The 14,368-nt window shown below is 35.3% G+C and overlaps 1 protein-coding gene across 4 annotated transcripts in view; it reads right to left on the bottom strand.

Moving 5' to 3' along the window:
* NDUFAF5 (NADH:ubiquinone oxidoreductase complex assembly factor 5) overlaps window positions 1–14,368 on the bottom strand; it is a 35,425-nt gene that overhangs the window by 17,631 nt on the left and 3,426 nt on the right. For 3 of the 4 annotated variants that reach the window (XR_008666884.1, XM_055344081.1, XM_055344106.1), the window contains exons 3-7: window positions 11,874–11,937; window positions 8,648–8,695; window positions 7,156–7,259; window positions 5,546–5,585; window positions 2,575–2,772 (exon numbers count right to left, since the gene is read on the bottom strand). Coding sequence is in view for 3 of the 4 variants with exons in the window: in XM_055344081.1 (XP_055200056.1) it covers window positions 2,575–2,772; window positions 5,546–5,585; window positions 7,156–7,259; window positions 8,648–8,695; window positions 11,874–11,937 (454 nt within the window). In the remaining variant the exon portion in view is untranslated. The remainder of the gene's footprint in view (window positions 1–2,574; window positions 2,773–5,545; window positions 5,586–7,155; window positions 7,260–8,647; window positions 8,696–11,873; window positions 11,938–14,368) is intronic. The other variant, XM_055344091.1, reaches the window with a different exon arrangement.

Below are 14,368 nucleotides of genomic sequence, written 5' to 3'. Positions count from 1 at the left end.
GCTTAGTCAGTTAAGCATCTGCCTTTGGCTCAGATCATGACCTCAGCGTTCTGGGATCAAACCTCCAGTTGGCCTCCCTGCTCAGCGGGGAGCCTGTTTCTCCCTGTCCCTGTGCTTGCACTCTCTCTAATACATAAAAAACTTTTTTTAAAGATTTTATCTATCTATCTATCTATCTATCTATCTATCTATCTATCTATCTATTTATTTGAAGAGCATGCATGCACATGAGTGGGAGAGGAGGAGTAAGAATCTCAAGCAAACTCCACACTGAGCGCAAAGCCCAATGTGGGGCTTAGTCTCAAGATCTTGAGATTATGACATGAGCCAAAATCAAGAGCTGAACACTTAACTGACTGAGCCACTAAGGTGCTCCAGTAAAAAATTTTCTAAAATGCACAGTCCAGGGACGCCTCGGTGGTTCAGTGGTTGAGCATCTGCCTTTGGCTCAGAGCATGACCTATGTCCAGGGATCGAGTCCTGCACCAGGATCCCCACAGAGAGCCTGCTTCTCCCTCTGCCTATGTCCCTGCCTCTCATGAATAAATAAAATCTTTTAAAAAATAAAATGCACAGTTCAATTTACAACCATAGAAAACTGCAAGAAGGCACACTTTTGAGGGTCCATAATGTCAAAACCATTTTTAAAATAATACTAAGATACTATTTGGCTTTTTTTACTTCTCAGCCTCTCATAAGTACAATAGATTTTTCATAAGTTATGTGACATGTGAAATTCTAACAGACTATGACTGCAGAAGTAGGCATGAGAACTTAGTGTTTTTATTATATCATATGTTAAAGAAATTTGTAAAAATGTAAAGCAATGACATTCTTCGAATTTTTTCTTTTGGATAATAGTTTCTTTCCCCACAAAAAGTAAATTATTTATGTTAATACATAGTAGGTACACTATTGTTAGTTTTAAAAGTATTAACAAATACTAAAATTCAATTTGAATTTCTAATTTGGTTAAATTTGACAGGTAAAACCCACATAACAAAAGCTCTCTAAGGTTCTCAATAATATTAAGTGTGTAGCAAGGTCCTAAAACCAAAAATTTTGAGAGTTGTTGCTGACAGGAGAGAGCTAAGATTTAGGGGCTTAAAGACATAACAAACTTTTACAGTTTAATGTTTACAACCAAAATATATTTGTGTTATTACTTATATAATTTTAAAAAGCTGAAAAATATACAGTGATCCCTCTATGTACAATTGCCTGTATTTGCCAGTATTTGCTTTAATTACAGAGCAGAACCCTCACGTGAAGCTGAGCTTTCCCATTTTCAGCTGCCAACAGCTGACTGTTGTTCTGCTGAGTCAGGCCATTTACAGTTTACAAAAGACACAGCTGAGAAATATTGCGGATTGATGTCATTTCCTAGCCTACTGCCTCTTCCCTTATTGAAGACCCTTTCCAACTTCAGAGACTCTTGTGGTCTCTTCCCTGTGCTTTCTACCAAATCAAGGAAGGACAGGACCATCTGTTTTTGGCTGGCTGCTTTTATGAAATATGTTCACATTAAATCTCCTTAAATGAGTTATTTCAATCTTAAGCCTATCAATGAGAAGCTTTCTTTGTCAGGAAATTCCTATGTCCTCTAGGAAAGAGACATGTTTAAACTGAGTGGTTTGGAAAATCTAAGTCTACTCAACTGATCTCTGAAGGCAATAATAACATCCTTTCAAATGACTGTGCTAATGAAAGGAGCTTGAAGGGAGCAACCACTGTCTCTCCAGATGGAGACTTCCCTGTTGGAAGCCTTGGATAACAAAGTACTAGGACTATGAGGAGGGAGAGAGAGGAAGGCAAGAACAAATATTTATTGAGCATCTACCTTGGTCCAGGCACTTCACACCCTTTATCTTAGTATTTCTCATCTAAGGTGAGAAACATTTGCTTTTTATTTATTTATTTATTTATTTATTTATTTTTTTACATGATTGCTCAGAGACGTGAAGTAAATATCCAAATTCCCCTAGCAAGGTAAGTAACCAAATTATACTTGTCAAACACCAATGCCCCATACCATCACTGTACCATGCTGACTCCATGTTTCTTCAAACAGCCTACCGGTCCTCTTTCCAGATCTCTCCAGCCCTAATGGAGTTTGGCCTATTTCCTACATTTTCTAACCTTGACTGTAAATGCACATACTTTCATTTCTGCCTCATAGGGCACTATTTCAGTTGAGGGCTGGTGATAGAGGTACTGCTGTAAATGCTCCTGAACATCTCCTTTTCCCCATCATCTGAAATGCTCTGTCCTATTACATGTAACCCTGGATTTAAAGATTCTATTGGAGTTGTAGGTCTTGGAAAATAACCTCCTTGTTAAGTGAGGGTTAGTTTTTTTTCAGCTACATATTCAGGTAACAAATAATAAAATTTCACGCTACTACCTTTATCAATCAAAATATGTTTATACAAACTAAATTTATAAAGAAAAAGTGCAAAAACCTTTCCATAATACCATCAATACCTACAGTTTTCTACCTTTAAAATGAGAAGTTGTTTCAGAACTGTGTGACTAATGGGCTAATGAGAATTAATCAACTCTCTTGATAGTTACCACAGTCAGTGTATTAAAGCCAGCTCTCCCAAGCAGATGTCCTAAGTCATTGACAGCAGTGAAAGGAGAAACGTGTGGAGAAAATCCTCCTTCCCTTTCTGTTTCCGCTAACTGTAATGAACACCGAAGTTCATAGAGTGTGTCACCTCCAAACATTGCACCAATAAATACTCCATCTGGTTTTAAAACATAATGAATCTGTAATAAATACAAAACAACAAAATTGAACACCAATAAAAAATAAATTTATTATTAAAAAATACAAGACAACAAAATTAGTCCTATGTTAAAAAATGTTAAAAGAATAAAAATATACTGTCTAAATCAATATTTTACAATTACCATTCTTGTTTTTTGTCAAAATCAGAAAATTTAAATAACACATAAGACAATCAAATGTCAGAAAGGAACTGCAATATAGTATTATTATAAAGATAGACAATAATTCATTGGTAGTCTATCTATGAAATATATGTCTTCAACTTTTCTAATAGATACAACTTACTTTTATAATGAGAAAAATACTGAAAGAAAAAAATTTAAAGTGTGGTGGGTAGATTACAAAACTCACAAACCTCCATCTGTGCCCTTTTGTCACTTTGCAACAACTCTCTCAAAAAATGAAGTCTATTTCCCTTCTCCCTGAATCTGGGACAGCCTTAGGACTTGCTGTGGCCAAAAGAATGCAGTGTAAGTGACAGTGTGCCAATGTCAGACCAAGGTTTGAAATGGCCTTACATGATTCCCTGGGCTGCCACCGTGTTGTGAACAAGCCTGCGCTAACCTGGCGAGGGATGAGAGATATGAGGAGCAGAGATCAGACACCCAGCTAAGGTGATTCTTGACCAGCCAGCTTTAAGACAGTCTAGCAGCAGATCACAGACACATGTGTGAGCCAAATTAGACCCAAAAGGATTTCCTAATTAAGGCCAACCCAAATTCCCACCCAATCCACAAAATCGTGAGCTAAGTAAACTGTTTTTTTAAACCACTAAGCAGGGGTTGGTTTTTAGCAGAAAAAGCTAACTTATACAGAAATTATTATAATTCACATTAATCTAACCAAGCGTTAGTTTCCTATAAGTTATTAACTTATTTTCCAGTTTTAAGACAAAAGCCAATTTTTAATTGATAATTCAAACAAAATAGTTCCTGGAATGGATTCCAGAATCACAAATGTTTATTACTCACTGACTCTCTTAGAACTACCATCTGTAACTAGATTTGATGGACTATTCTCAACAATGAGAAACATTATAGAAAAAGATAGATTCTGAAATAAACCCCAAATCATAGTAGGCTTTTCTCATCAAAGTATCCATCTTAAAATTTATATTTAATAAATTATGAAGCAAGGACAAAACAGCATATAAGCAAGCCAACCGTAAAATCTTTGCTATTTTTCCCCCCTTCTTGCCTCTTTGATGTTGCTTCCTTCCCTGTCACCAAACTGTAATTTAGCAGGGACCTAAGACCCAGTCCTCAGTTCTCTGCCGCTTCTTTCTACCTCAGATGGGCTTATCAATTCCCATGGATTTCACAAGGATGACTTCCAATCACTATCTTTAGCCTGGACATTGTCCCAGAACTCTAAGCTCATTTTTATCTGTCTGTGCCATGGACATTTGTCTCTTGGCAAACTCACCCTCCCAACACAACCAACACACACAACACTTATTCTCAAACCCACTCCCTCTCCAATTGCTGTTTTTCTGTCAATTACCATTTTCCATTCCCTTTCTGTCCCCTGCTTTTACTAACTATTCTCCTAGGTATTCAGACTCAAAACTTTAGGGTGAGTTTGTGGACTCCTTTAGGTCTCTGATCTTCAGATCTAACCAGCCACCGAACTATTGATTCTTCTTTTAACAGAGTCTCAAATGTATTATCTCTTCCTCTTAACTCCTGCCACTGCCACCTAGCTTGTTTCTCTCATGCCTGGACCACGGGAACAGTCTCTGTGATTGAACCGAAACTTCTGGCATCAGTTTTCCAAGTAGCAAAATGAAGACATCTTACAGAGTTATTAACATATTAAACAGGGCACAGTGATTGGTATGTGTTTAGTATGTGCTTAAAATACAGTAGTTATCCTGCCTACAGTCTTTTAATCATGTCACTTTCCTCCTTAAAATTCTCCAGTGGCTCTGAATTGCATAAAGAATGAACTCTCTCGGGATCCCTGGGTGGCGCAGCGGTTTGGCGCCTGCCTTTGGCCCAGGGCGCGATCCAGGAGACCCGGGATCGAATCCCACATCGGGCTCCCGGTGCATGGAGCCTGCTTCTCCCTCTGCCTGTGTCTCTGCCTCTTTCTCTCTCTCTGTGTAACTATCATAAATAAAAAAAATAAAAATAAATAAAATAAAATAAAATAAAATAAAATAAAATAAAATAAAATAAAATAAAATAAAATAAAATAAGATTAAAAAAAAAAAAAAGAATGAACTCTCAATTCCTTTATCTGTTACCCAAGCCTTCCTATATCTGGTCCCAAAATACCTTACCTCCTGGTATTATACTAATCTCCAAACAGGCTTCCTCTCTGTCCCTTCATGTTCCTGAGGCTTTTATCTCCCACCTATGCTGTGATTCTGCCTTCCCTCCCCATATCAGACCTGCCCTCTAAGGCCCTGCTCAAGTAATTCTCTCTTCTTGAAGCTTTCCTACCCCACTCAAAGCCACAGTGATCTCCTTCCCTCTTCTGAACATAATGCTTTTTATCTACTCTTCACCAGTTCACTGATAAATGCCAATCAACAAACATACCTCAGTCTCTAATTATAAGCAGGGAAGATACAAATATGAACAAATAGGTTCCTATCCACACAAAATTTATAGGCAATTAAGGGACCCACACTGAAAATGTCTTATATCAATGTGATGTTAATATTATTTTACCCAAGTTATTTTCTTTAACCTTTCATAAATATTTAAAACATCTCCATAATTAGAATCTTGAACATTTTCTTACCTGTTCAAGTGCTCTAGGAAGGTCATTCACCCAGTGTAAACTAGAATATTAATAACATATTGGTTTTAGTTTAATTCATGTAATTATTTAGTATAATTATCACTCATGTAAATAAAAACCACCAAAAAGATGTTAATTTTGAAGTCTGAAATTGTATATCAAAATTTCATACAAATTTTAAAGCAAAAAATATTCCTACGGGAAAATCTTCATTCTGTCACACTAGAAAATGTGACAGTACTATAAATACTATACAGTATTTAGAACTTAATTTAGGAAATCTCTTGCATTTTCTTTTGAATAGAGATTCACCCCCTACCAGTGCAGAGTGATATATGATGGCAAGAATCAAAGTCTCTGCAGATTATGGTCATACTTTCCTGATAGAGGTGGCATCCTCTTATGCTGACCTACAGGATAGCACAGAATACCCATTTCAAACCATACTGTTTAAGATCACATTATCTTTCATAATGCTAACAATTATTAGATACTTTAAAAATTAAGAATGTCATATCACAAGCTCTATCATACTTATGGGGAAACTGAAAACAACAGAATTAGGTACTTGCAAATAGCAAGCTGAAGAGCTAAAACTCACATTCTAATTCCTTGCCCTGGGCTCTTTTCCTTTCTTTCCTCTTTTCCTTAGACCAACATTTCTGCAATGTTTTTCATTTCCTGATTAAATGTGAATACTTTTCTAAATTTGTTCAGCATACCTTAAAAAGCAGGGAAGAAATTATAAACTCACTGAAGAAAATAGCTAGAGTACAACTCTACCAGTTTTCTGGGAATGAGGGGTTCCTAGGACATAGGCCTTTCAGTGCTAATACTGGCAAAGTACTGGGAGAACCACAGTGATTGGTCACCCTAAAAAAGCTATCAAAAGGGCTCTGCTGACATGAAGGGCATGTTGAATCTTTGAAAGTAAATCTGACTATAAAACAAGACAGGGAAAATAAAATTACACACATAATATTTTATTTTCCCTATTAGACGCTGAATTCTTTGAGGATGAGATCCCTGTCTGGAATTTTTGTATCTCCCCAAAGCTCTAGCTCAGACCCTTATATGTTATAATCTATTCAATAAATACCTCTATGTTTGTGGAATCAATGTGGAAAGACATGGTAGGAAGCACAAATGGGAAAAAATAACCTTAGGGACTCTATTTCTGTGTGGAAGAAAAACCGAAGTTGAAGGAAATACTAGTTTTTCCTTATTTGCCAGAATGAGTTTATAAGAGTGCTCTAATATTTGAATGTTGAGGCCAGTATAGTCTTTCCAATTTCTTCCCCTATCAGTACTAAGATATGTATACTGGGAAGGAAAACCCCTCTATCACAGATGAACTTTAGCAAATTGAAAAAAGTTGGGGAAAAAAAGTTATGCTACTATATCATATCACCTCCAGTAGGAAGCATATAATTCGTAATTCTTTACCAGAGAAATCTTAGAGTTTATAAACTGGTTTGTGACTTAAAAAAAAAAAATTATTAAAAATTTACTCCATTATCTATTTTCTTTACTGCATAATATTAAAACTACATACCATAAATTATTTATTTATAATGTACACTTTTAAGAAGTACAAATGGATTACCAACCTTAAACTGCTAACCACCAGGTCAAATGTATTTTCTTTGAAGGGAAGGAACTCTTCATCAGCTAAAACACTGACAGTAGGAATTTCCATTTCTAAGGTATTTTTCTAGTGGTTAAAAAATAAAAGTTCAAAATACATTTATATAGAATCTCAGTTACTAATGAAATTATTGTTAAATTTAAGTCGATGTTGTATTTACTTGGCAATTTCTATCCCTTCCAAAAAAAACCCCAACAGAGCCACAAGGAAGCTCAAGAAGTGTTTTTTAAGTGAAAATTAAGACTAGCCACAAAAACTAGCTAGCAGGTTAGAAAAAAATAAATAGGAAACCTCCCTCATACCAAAACAAATCTCAGAAGGCTGAAAGTTTCAGTGGAATAACTGAAACCATAAAAAAGTAGCAGACAAAAATATGGGTAAACATTTTTATATTCTTAGATGGTAACACTTTAAGCAAATGTGACTCAAAAGCCAGGAACCATAAAGGAAAAGACTAATTTGTGATGATAATCAAAACTTCTAAAAATTCATAAACAATGTAAACAACACACTTTGGAAAATATTTACAATATATATGATGAAATTAATATCCCTAAAAAACAAATTCTTACAAACTACCGAGAATAAGAACACACTAAGTCAGCAGTGCAGGTATAGGCACATCATAAAATTACTTACAAATTCACAAATTAAAAAATACCAATAGCCCAAAGACATCAATAGCTGTTGGCTGCATTAACAACCAAAGTGCAAATAAAACTATCAATAAGATTCTACTTTCCACTATCAAACTGAAAGACAGAAAACAATTGGCTCAGTACTGCCAAAGAAGAGAAAAAAGTGTTTTCATATAATATTATTCTTTCTTTTTATTATTATTTTTTTAATTTTTATTGTATCTTTCTAATGGCAGTCTGCTGCATATCAAAAATTTAAAGATGGATACCAATGAATCCATAAACTCCACTAGTAGGAATTTATTTCCAGGGAAAAAAATAAATCAAATGTACCAAGTTGCCTTATATAAGGATGTTCTTCACAGTGCTGGTTATTAAGAAACTAGAAATATAATTGTCCTTCAACAGAAATTTAGCCAAATAAACCACGGAATATTTGTATATTGGAATCCTATATAGCCATTTAAAAAGGAGAAATTTGTGTGTATATATATGTCATTCGTTGATACAAAAGAATGATATCCTGTGAAAAAGAGCATATTATTATACCATTTGTATATAATTATATGTTGGGAGGCAGTTATCTATCTGCAAAGATGGAGATAAAAATGTTAGCCGTGGTTGCCCGTGAATGGTGGGACCAGGGATATTTCCTTTCCTTGTATTGGTATTCTACATTTCCTGTATTGCTTAATTCTTTATATGTGTTATATCTAATTAAAAAAAAAAGCTATTTTCAATTTGAAGGAAATAAAAGCAAAAAACTACAAATAAAACCAAAAGATCAGAAATCAATAATGTTAAAAAGCTACCTACCAAAGCATTTTCTGCAATGTCTACTTGGAAAAACTTCCCAACAGTTTCCTGCAATGGAATAAAGTTAATCAGATAATACAAAAAGAAACTAACAAAAACCCACTAAAACAAAGTAACTATTGAAATTGCTAAAGGAAAAATGGCCAGCAGTAATTTTCAGCTTTTTAAGGGTATTTTTCTGCAATAAAACCAGTATACACAATTAGCTTTAATAACATATAGTAAGTTACACAGATTTAAGTATATGCAACTACACCTATGTTTAACACATTTAACTATATTTAATAAAATATACAACACAGGTGTGAATAATCAACCTCTTCAGTTCACTCAGTAGATTAAGGCTTATGTGTTAGCCTTTCCACAGTACAATATGCTGAGAGCTAGTCCCCACTCCTGGACCACAAAAGACCTGGATGGTTTTCCTGCCTTTTAGTTGTTCATTCAAAGAGTTTACAAAGAGTAAAGAAAGACTTAATAAACACAAGACACTTGAGAAGGGGAGCCCTCTGGTTTCATTTTCCCTGTTTCATCTCTCCTCTTCCAAGAGCACTGTACCATTTCTTTCCCAGATTAACAACTTCCACTACATTCTTTTCTCCAGGATTCTGCTCTCCCTGTCACCATTTCTATCAATCTTCCATCTGTCTTCCGTGTCTCTTTCTCTTACCTTGAAACAGGCATAAGACTCCTAAACTTGAAAAATCTCACGTCTAACTACCTTCTACTTGTTCTGTTTGCCATCTACAACTCTAATTCTCATTAATGTCTTTCTCCTCAATTCCTGGTAACCTATTTCTACTTTCACTGCTCTACTAACACTATTTGTAAAGATTATTAACAACCTAATCAAGTAGAACAATGTATCTGCTCTCACTTCTACTTTACTTGACCTCTTTGAAGTCCAGCATGGTGAGTGGTCTCCTAGAAACTTCTTCAGTACTTTCTACGCTGCTTCCCCTCCTCTGACAAAGACAATCCTTTCCACTTCATGCACACCCCCTTCCTAAAGAACTTCCCTGCCCACAACTTGGAAAGGGTACCATACCATTACCTGGCTACTGTTAACTACTCAAGTGCAACTGGTGTGCAGGTGAATGTTTAACTACAGGCCTCCAAAAAAAAAGGTACCCGAAGTTGTAGTCTTTGCCAATTTCTGTAGTGACGTTACTCTTCATTCTCCCACCCCCAAACACAGTTGTGGAAGGTTCTTTTCTATATTCTTCCCCAGTGAGCTTACATTCCTGTGGCATCAGTTATCACCTGTGACAGGCTCCCAAATAAGAATAGCCTCCATTTACCCTGTCTCACTTTATCTTCTTGCTAACCTTTGGGGAGAGGTACCACTGCTCACATTTTACAGAAACTGAGGTGTGAAGTTGGATAACTGGTCCAAGGGTATATATATATATATATACATATATATATACACACACACACACGAATATATATATATATTTATATGACATATGACATATATATATAGTCAGCAAGTGGAGGAGCTGAATGTGAAATCCCTTTCTAAGTTTATGTCAGCGCTCTTAACCTCAATACCCGAATTCTAGTTCCACATTTCCAACTACCTGTCAGATATTAACACTAATAGTCCACTTTTACCTCACATTCAACATATCTAAAACAAGAATATCTCAGGCTCCTTGCCCCACCACCCCTAACTTTTTCCAGTCACTGAAGTAATAACTTCAAAGTTATCTTGCATTTATTCATGCAATTTCATTTAATAAATCTTCAATGTGTATTCTAGATATTGAGAATTTAGCAGTGACCATAAATGAGCACGTCTATGGAGTTTATACTCCAGTAAGAGAAGACAGATACCAATTAAACAAACATACATCAGGTGCTAATAAGTGCTAATGAAACAAGTCAGGCAAATAGCCAGTGGAGAGTGGGGACTCTATTTAATCGAATAGTCAGGGAAGGAATCTTTGATGAGGGGTCATTTGAGCAAAGACCTGAAAAAGGTGAGGAAGTAAGCCATACAGGTATCTTGGGGAAGAACAGAGCAACAACTATTAATACAAATCTCTGGACAGTTTGAGAGTCAGAGACAAGGTTAAGGTTGCTAAAAAGTAAGGAATGAGGGGAAGGACATAAGATAAGAGATATATGTTAGGGAGCCAGATCATTGAGGGCCTTATAGATTAAGAGTCTGGATTATTACTGAGTTAAAGAAGCCAACAGTTCTGAGCAGACGCCTGGCAATGAATTGATTTATGCTTTAAAATAATTACTTTGTTGTGAGAACAGACTGTTGAAGAAAAAGGTAGAAGCAGGGAGGCCAATACAGTAATATTGAAAGTGGTAAGAACTAGTAGTTATGGATATATTTTGAAAACCAAGTAAGATGGGGAGGATTCAGTGTGGGAGGAGAGGACACAAGAGCAAGTTTTCTGGCCTGAGCAACTAGAAGAACAGATTTGCTACGCCCACCACAACAGTGTTTTGAGACCCTCTCATGTCCCACTCCCACCACCCTGGCCCAAGTATATGTTTTTTTGAAGTAGATTTTATTTTTATTTTTTTTTAGATTTTTATTTATTTACTCATGAGAGACAGAGAGAGAGAGAGAGGCGCAGAGACACAGGCAGAGGGAGAAGCAGGCTCCATGCAGGGAGCCCGATGCGGGACTTGATCCTGATTCCCAGGATCATGCCCTGAGCCAAAGGCAGATGCTCAACCACTGAGCCACCGAGGTGTCCCTGAAGTAGATTTTAGATAGAATGCTCACTTTAATCTGTATCCAACACAGTGTTATATATACAGGAGCTAAAACAATAAATGAATGTCTTTATGGTCTGACTTAGAAAATGTAAAATGCTAGTTTAAGCCTTAATCAAGGCTACTTATACATAATCATACAGAAACATTTCTAATCAAATGATAAAATTAATATTTTTCTCAGCTAAAAAATTAGCTTAATCACATTTTCCAAATGAATGTCAATCTGATTTTATTGCGAAGTATTAAAAACATTTGCACAAAATGGGAATGAAGAACAACGTATCTTAGATTTAAGGAAACTATAAGTAGGAATCACTGTATAAAGCAAATTAAAAAAAAGAAAAACCACATTAAGAAAAAAATACTTAAGAGGAGACAAAACCACCATTGATTTACCATTTAAAAAATATGATACGAACTGAATTAAAGAAGAATTTTTTTAAATAGTCAATTTTATTTCTTGAAAGTAATATATATATACCTTATTCAAATGTTGTGCTATGTAACCTCTTCCACAACCAACATCCAAAGCAAGGGAAAAATTCCTAAAAAATAGACACAGAACTTATGTTTTGTCTGTAATGACACGGTCCACAAAATAATTGTTAAAAATTAATTTTTCTGAAGTAAAAACATTTTAATGACTACAACTTTCAAAAAGTCACACCCTCTGCCTTTTCTGCCTCACCTTACAAGCTGTTTCTACCAGAGAACATATTGAAGGAGCAAGTCATTCACAGGACCTCACAGTCAACTGGCTTTCCATAAGGTTGCTCCATGAAGTGGATTCAAAGAACAAACTTAGTGGGGGTATTTTAATTTGATAATACATACAAATAAAGAATGAAAAGAAGCTAATGTATATTAACATGAAAATATCAGTATACTTTTCAGGAACTTTATCCCTTTTTCTCAATTTTGCTGAGGCAGCAGATGACTTAAAAATCATGTTAAAATACCATAAAATATTAATATGTTAAACTAAAATCAAAACACCCATTAAATAGTAGCTAACTTTTACTGAAATCTTATCAGGCTCAAAGCAATGTACTAATATTCAAAGTAGGTCAATCCAAAGTCCCTCAACTAATAAGCAGTAATCAGAATTTGAATTCAGTTAGAATCCTGAGCCAGAATTATTATCCCCCAAACTATGCTGCCTCTTCTAAATATATGTCATACAAAACCAGTTCACAAATCTAATCGTAATGTGATAAGAAAAACTTAAAATTTTATCCACTAACATATTTTCTATTGGACCCTAAAGTCCTTTTTCAATTTCTATTAAAAACTTATGTCAAAAATATAGAACAACAGTACGCAGTTGGAGAACTGGTGGTGAGAAAAAAAACATTTTTTTACATAATGCCCTCGATTTTAGTTGTGAACACAAAGCAGTATGACATGGCGAAGTACACAAGCTTTGGGATCAGAAAGACATGATTTAGAATTCTGGACCTGCAATTTTTGGCTCTGTGACCATAGACAAGTGATTTAATCTCACTAAATCTGTTTCCCCATCTATAAAATGGAAAAGTTACTACCTTCCTCAAGAGAATTTTACGAAATGGTGCATGTATCTAGCACAGTACAAACACTCAACAAAAGTTGGTTATGCGTTATTGTTATCACAGATTACAACAGTAATTTTTTTTAAGATTCTATTTTATTTGAGACAAAGTGTGCACACACACAAGCAAAGGGAAAGGGCAGAGGGAGAGAGAGAAGCAGACTGCTTCCTGCTGAGTAGGGAGCCTGCCTACAGGCTCAATCCCAGGACCCTGGGATCATGACATGAGCTGAAGGATGACACTTAATGGACTGAACCACTCAGGCACCACCAGATTACAAGAGTATTAAATAGATTTCAGATACCACAATTTAATAATCTGTGGGATTCGTTTTTTAAAAACGACGAAAGATCACTGTGGACAACATAAACTACACTTTATAACGATAGAACATTAGTGCAAGGATATTTAGACCGGTATTTCTTTTTTTAGACTGGTATTTTTAATAATTTAGTTCTAAAGAGTTAATGTTAGTTTAACACATGCTTTTAGCCATTAATCACAGGTCTCTCTATAGCTCTATGTTCTATGACATAAAAAGACTTGTAAAATCCATACTAATTTGGAAAATTTAATGTTTCATTTTTAATAAATGGCCTAAAATCCAGGCAAATGAATGACTGCAGTATAGAGAACTAGCTATTTGTTTCAGATCCTTAAAATAATGGAATAAAACAGATGAAATGGGGGTGATTATTGATAACAATGAAGCATTTTACCAAATGCAATTAATTCATCCCAAGATTCTTCTTTTTTTAATTTTAATTTTTATTTATTTTTTAAAAAGATTTTATTTATTTGTGAGAGACACAGACTCAGAGAAAGAGAGGCAGAGACACAGACAGAGGGAGAAGCAGGCTCCAAAGGGAGCCTGATGCGGAACTCTATCCCGAACCGCTGGATCACGACCTGAGCTAAAGGCAGGCACCCAGCCACTGAGCCACCCAGGCGTCCCCATCTCAAGATTCTTTCAAGAACATTTCTAAAAAAATGACTTTGTTTTTAATTTTATAAAATTTCCCTTTTTAGAAACAAATATAATAAATTCATCCCACATTGGTCTTATTTATTTATTTTACATTGGTCTAATTTAACGGACATCTTTTAAACAAAAGAACACAAAAAGTGATTTGCTAACATCACAGAGCACTTCACAGTAAAGACATTAACCATTATTTGCGTGGTTCCTGCCACACAGCTGTAGACTTGAATTGGTAATGTTGTTATGCTTAATACAGAGCAATGAGTTCATCAAGGTTTTAATAATAACTCATCGAAGTGTTCTCTTCTCAAATTTGCCTCTATATAATTGTCAGAGAACCCTACTACCATTAACAATACTGAAGATAAAATGGCCACAGTCTCATATAACCTGAGTGGGGAACAAATTTAGGTAGACTCCTTC

Source organism: Nyctereutes procyonoides, unplaced genomic scaffold (assembly GCF_905146905.1).
Source record: "Nyctereutes procyonoides isolate TBG_1078 unplaced genomic scaffold, NYPRO_anot_genome, whole genome shotgun sequence".
NCBI classification, from domain to species: domain Eukaryota; kingdom Metazoa; phylum Chordata; class Mammalia; order Carnivora; family Canidae; genus Nyctereutes; species Nyctereutes procyonoides.
Note: the sequence above shows the minus strand (reverse complement) of the source record. Positions and strands in the feature narration are given on the sequence as shown.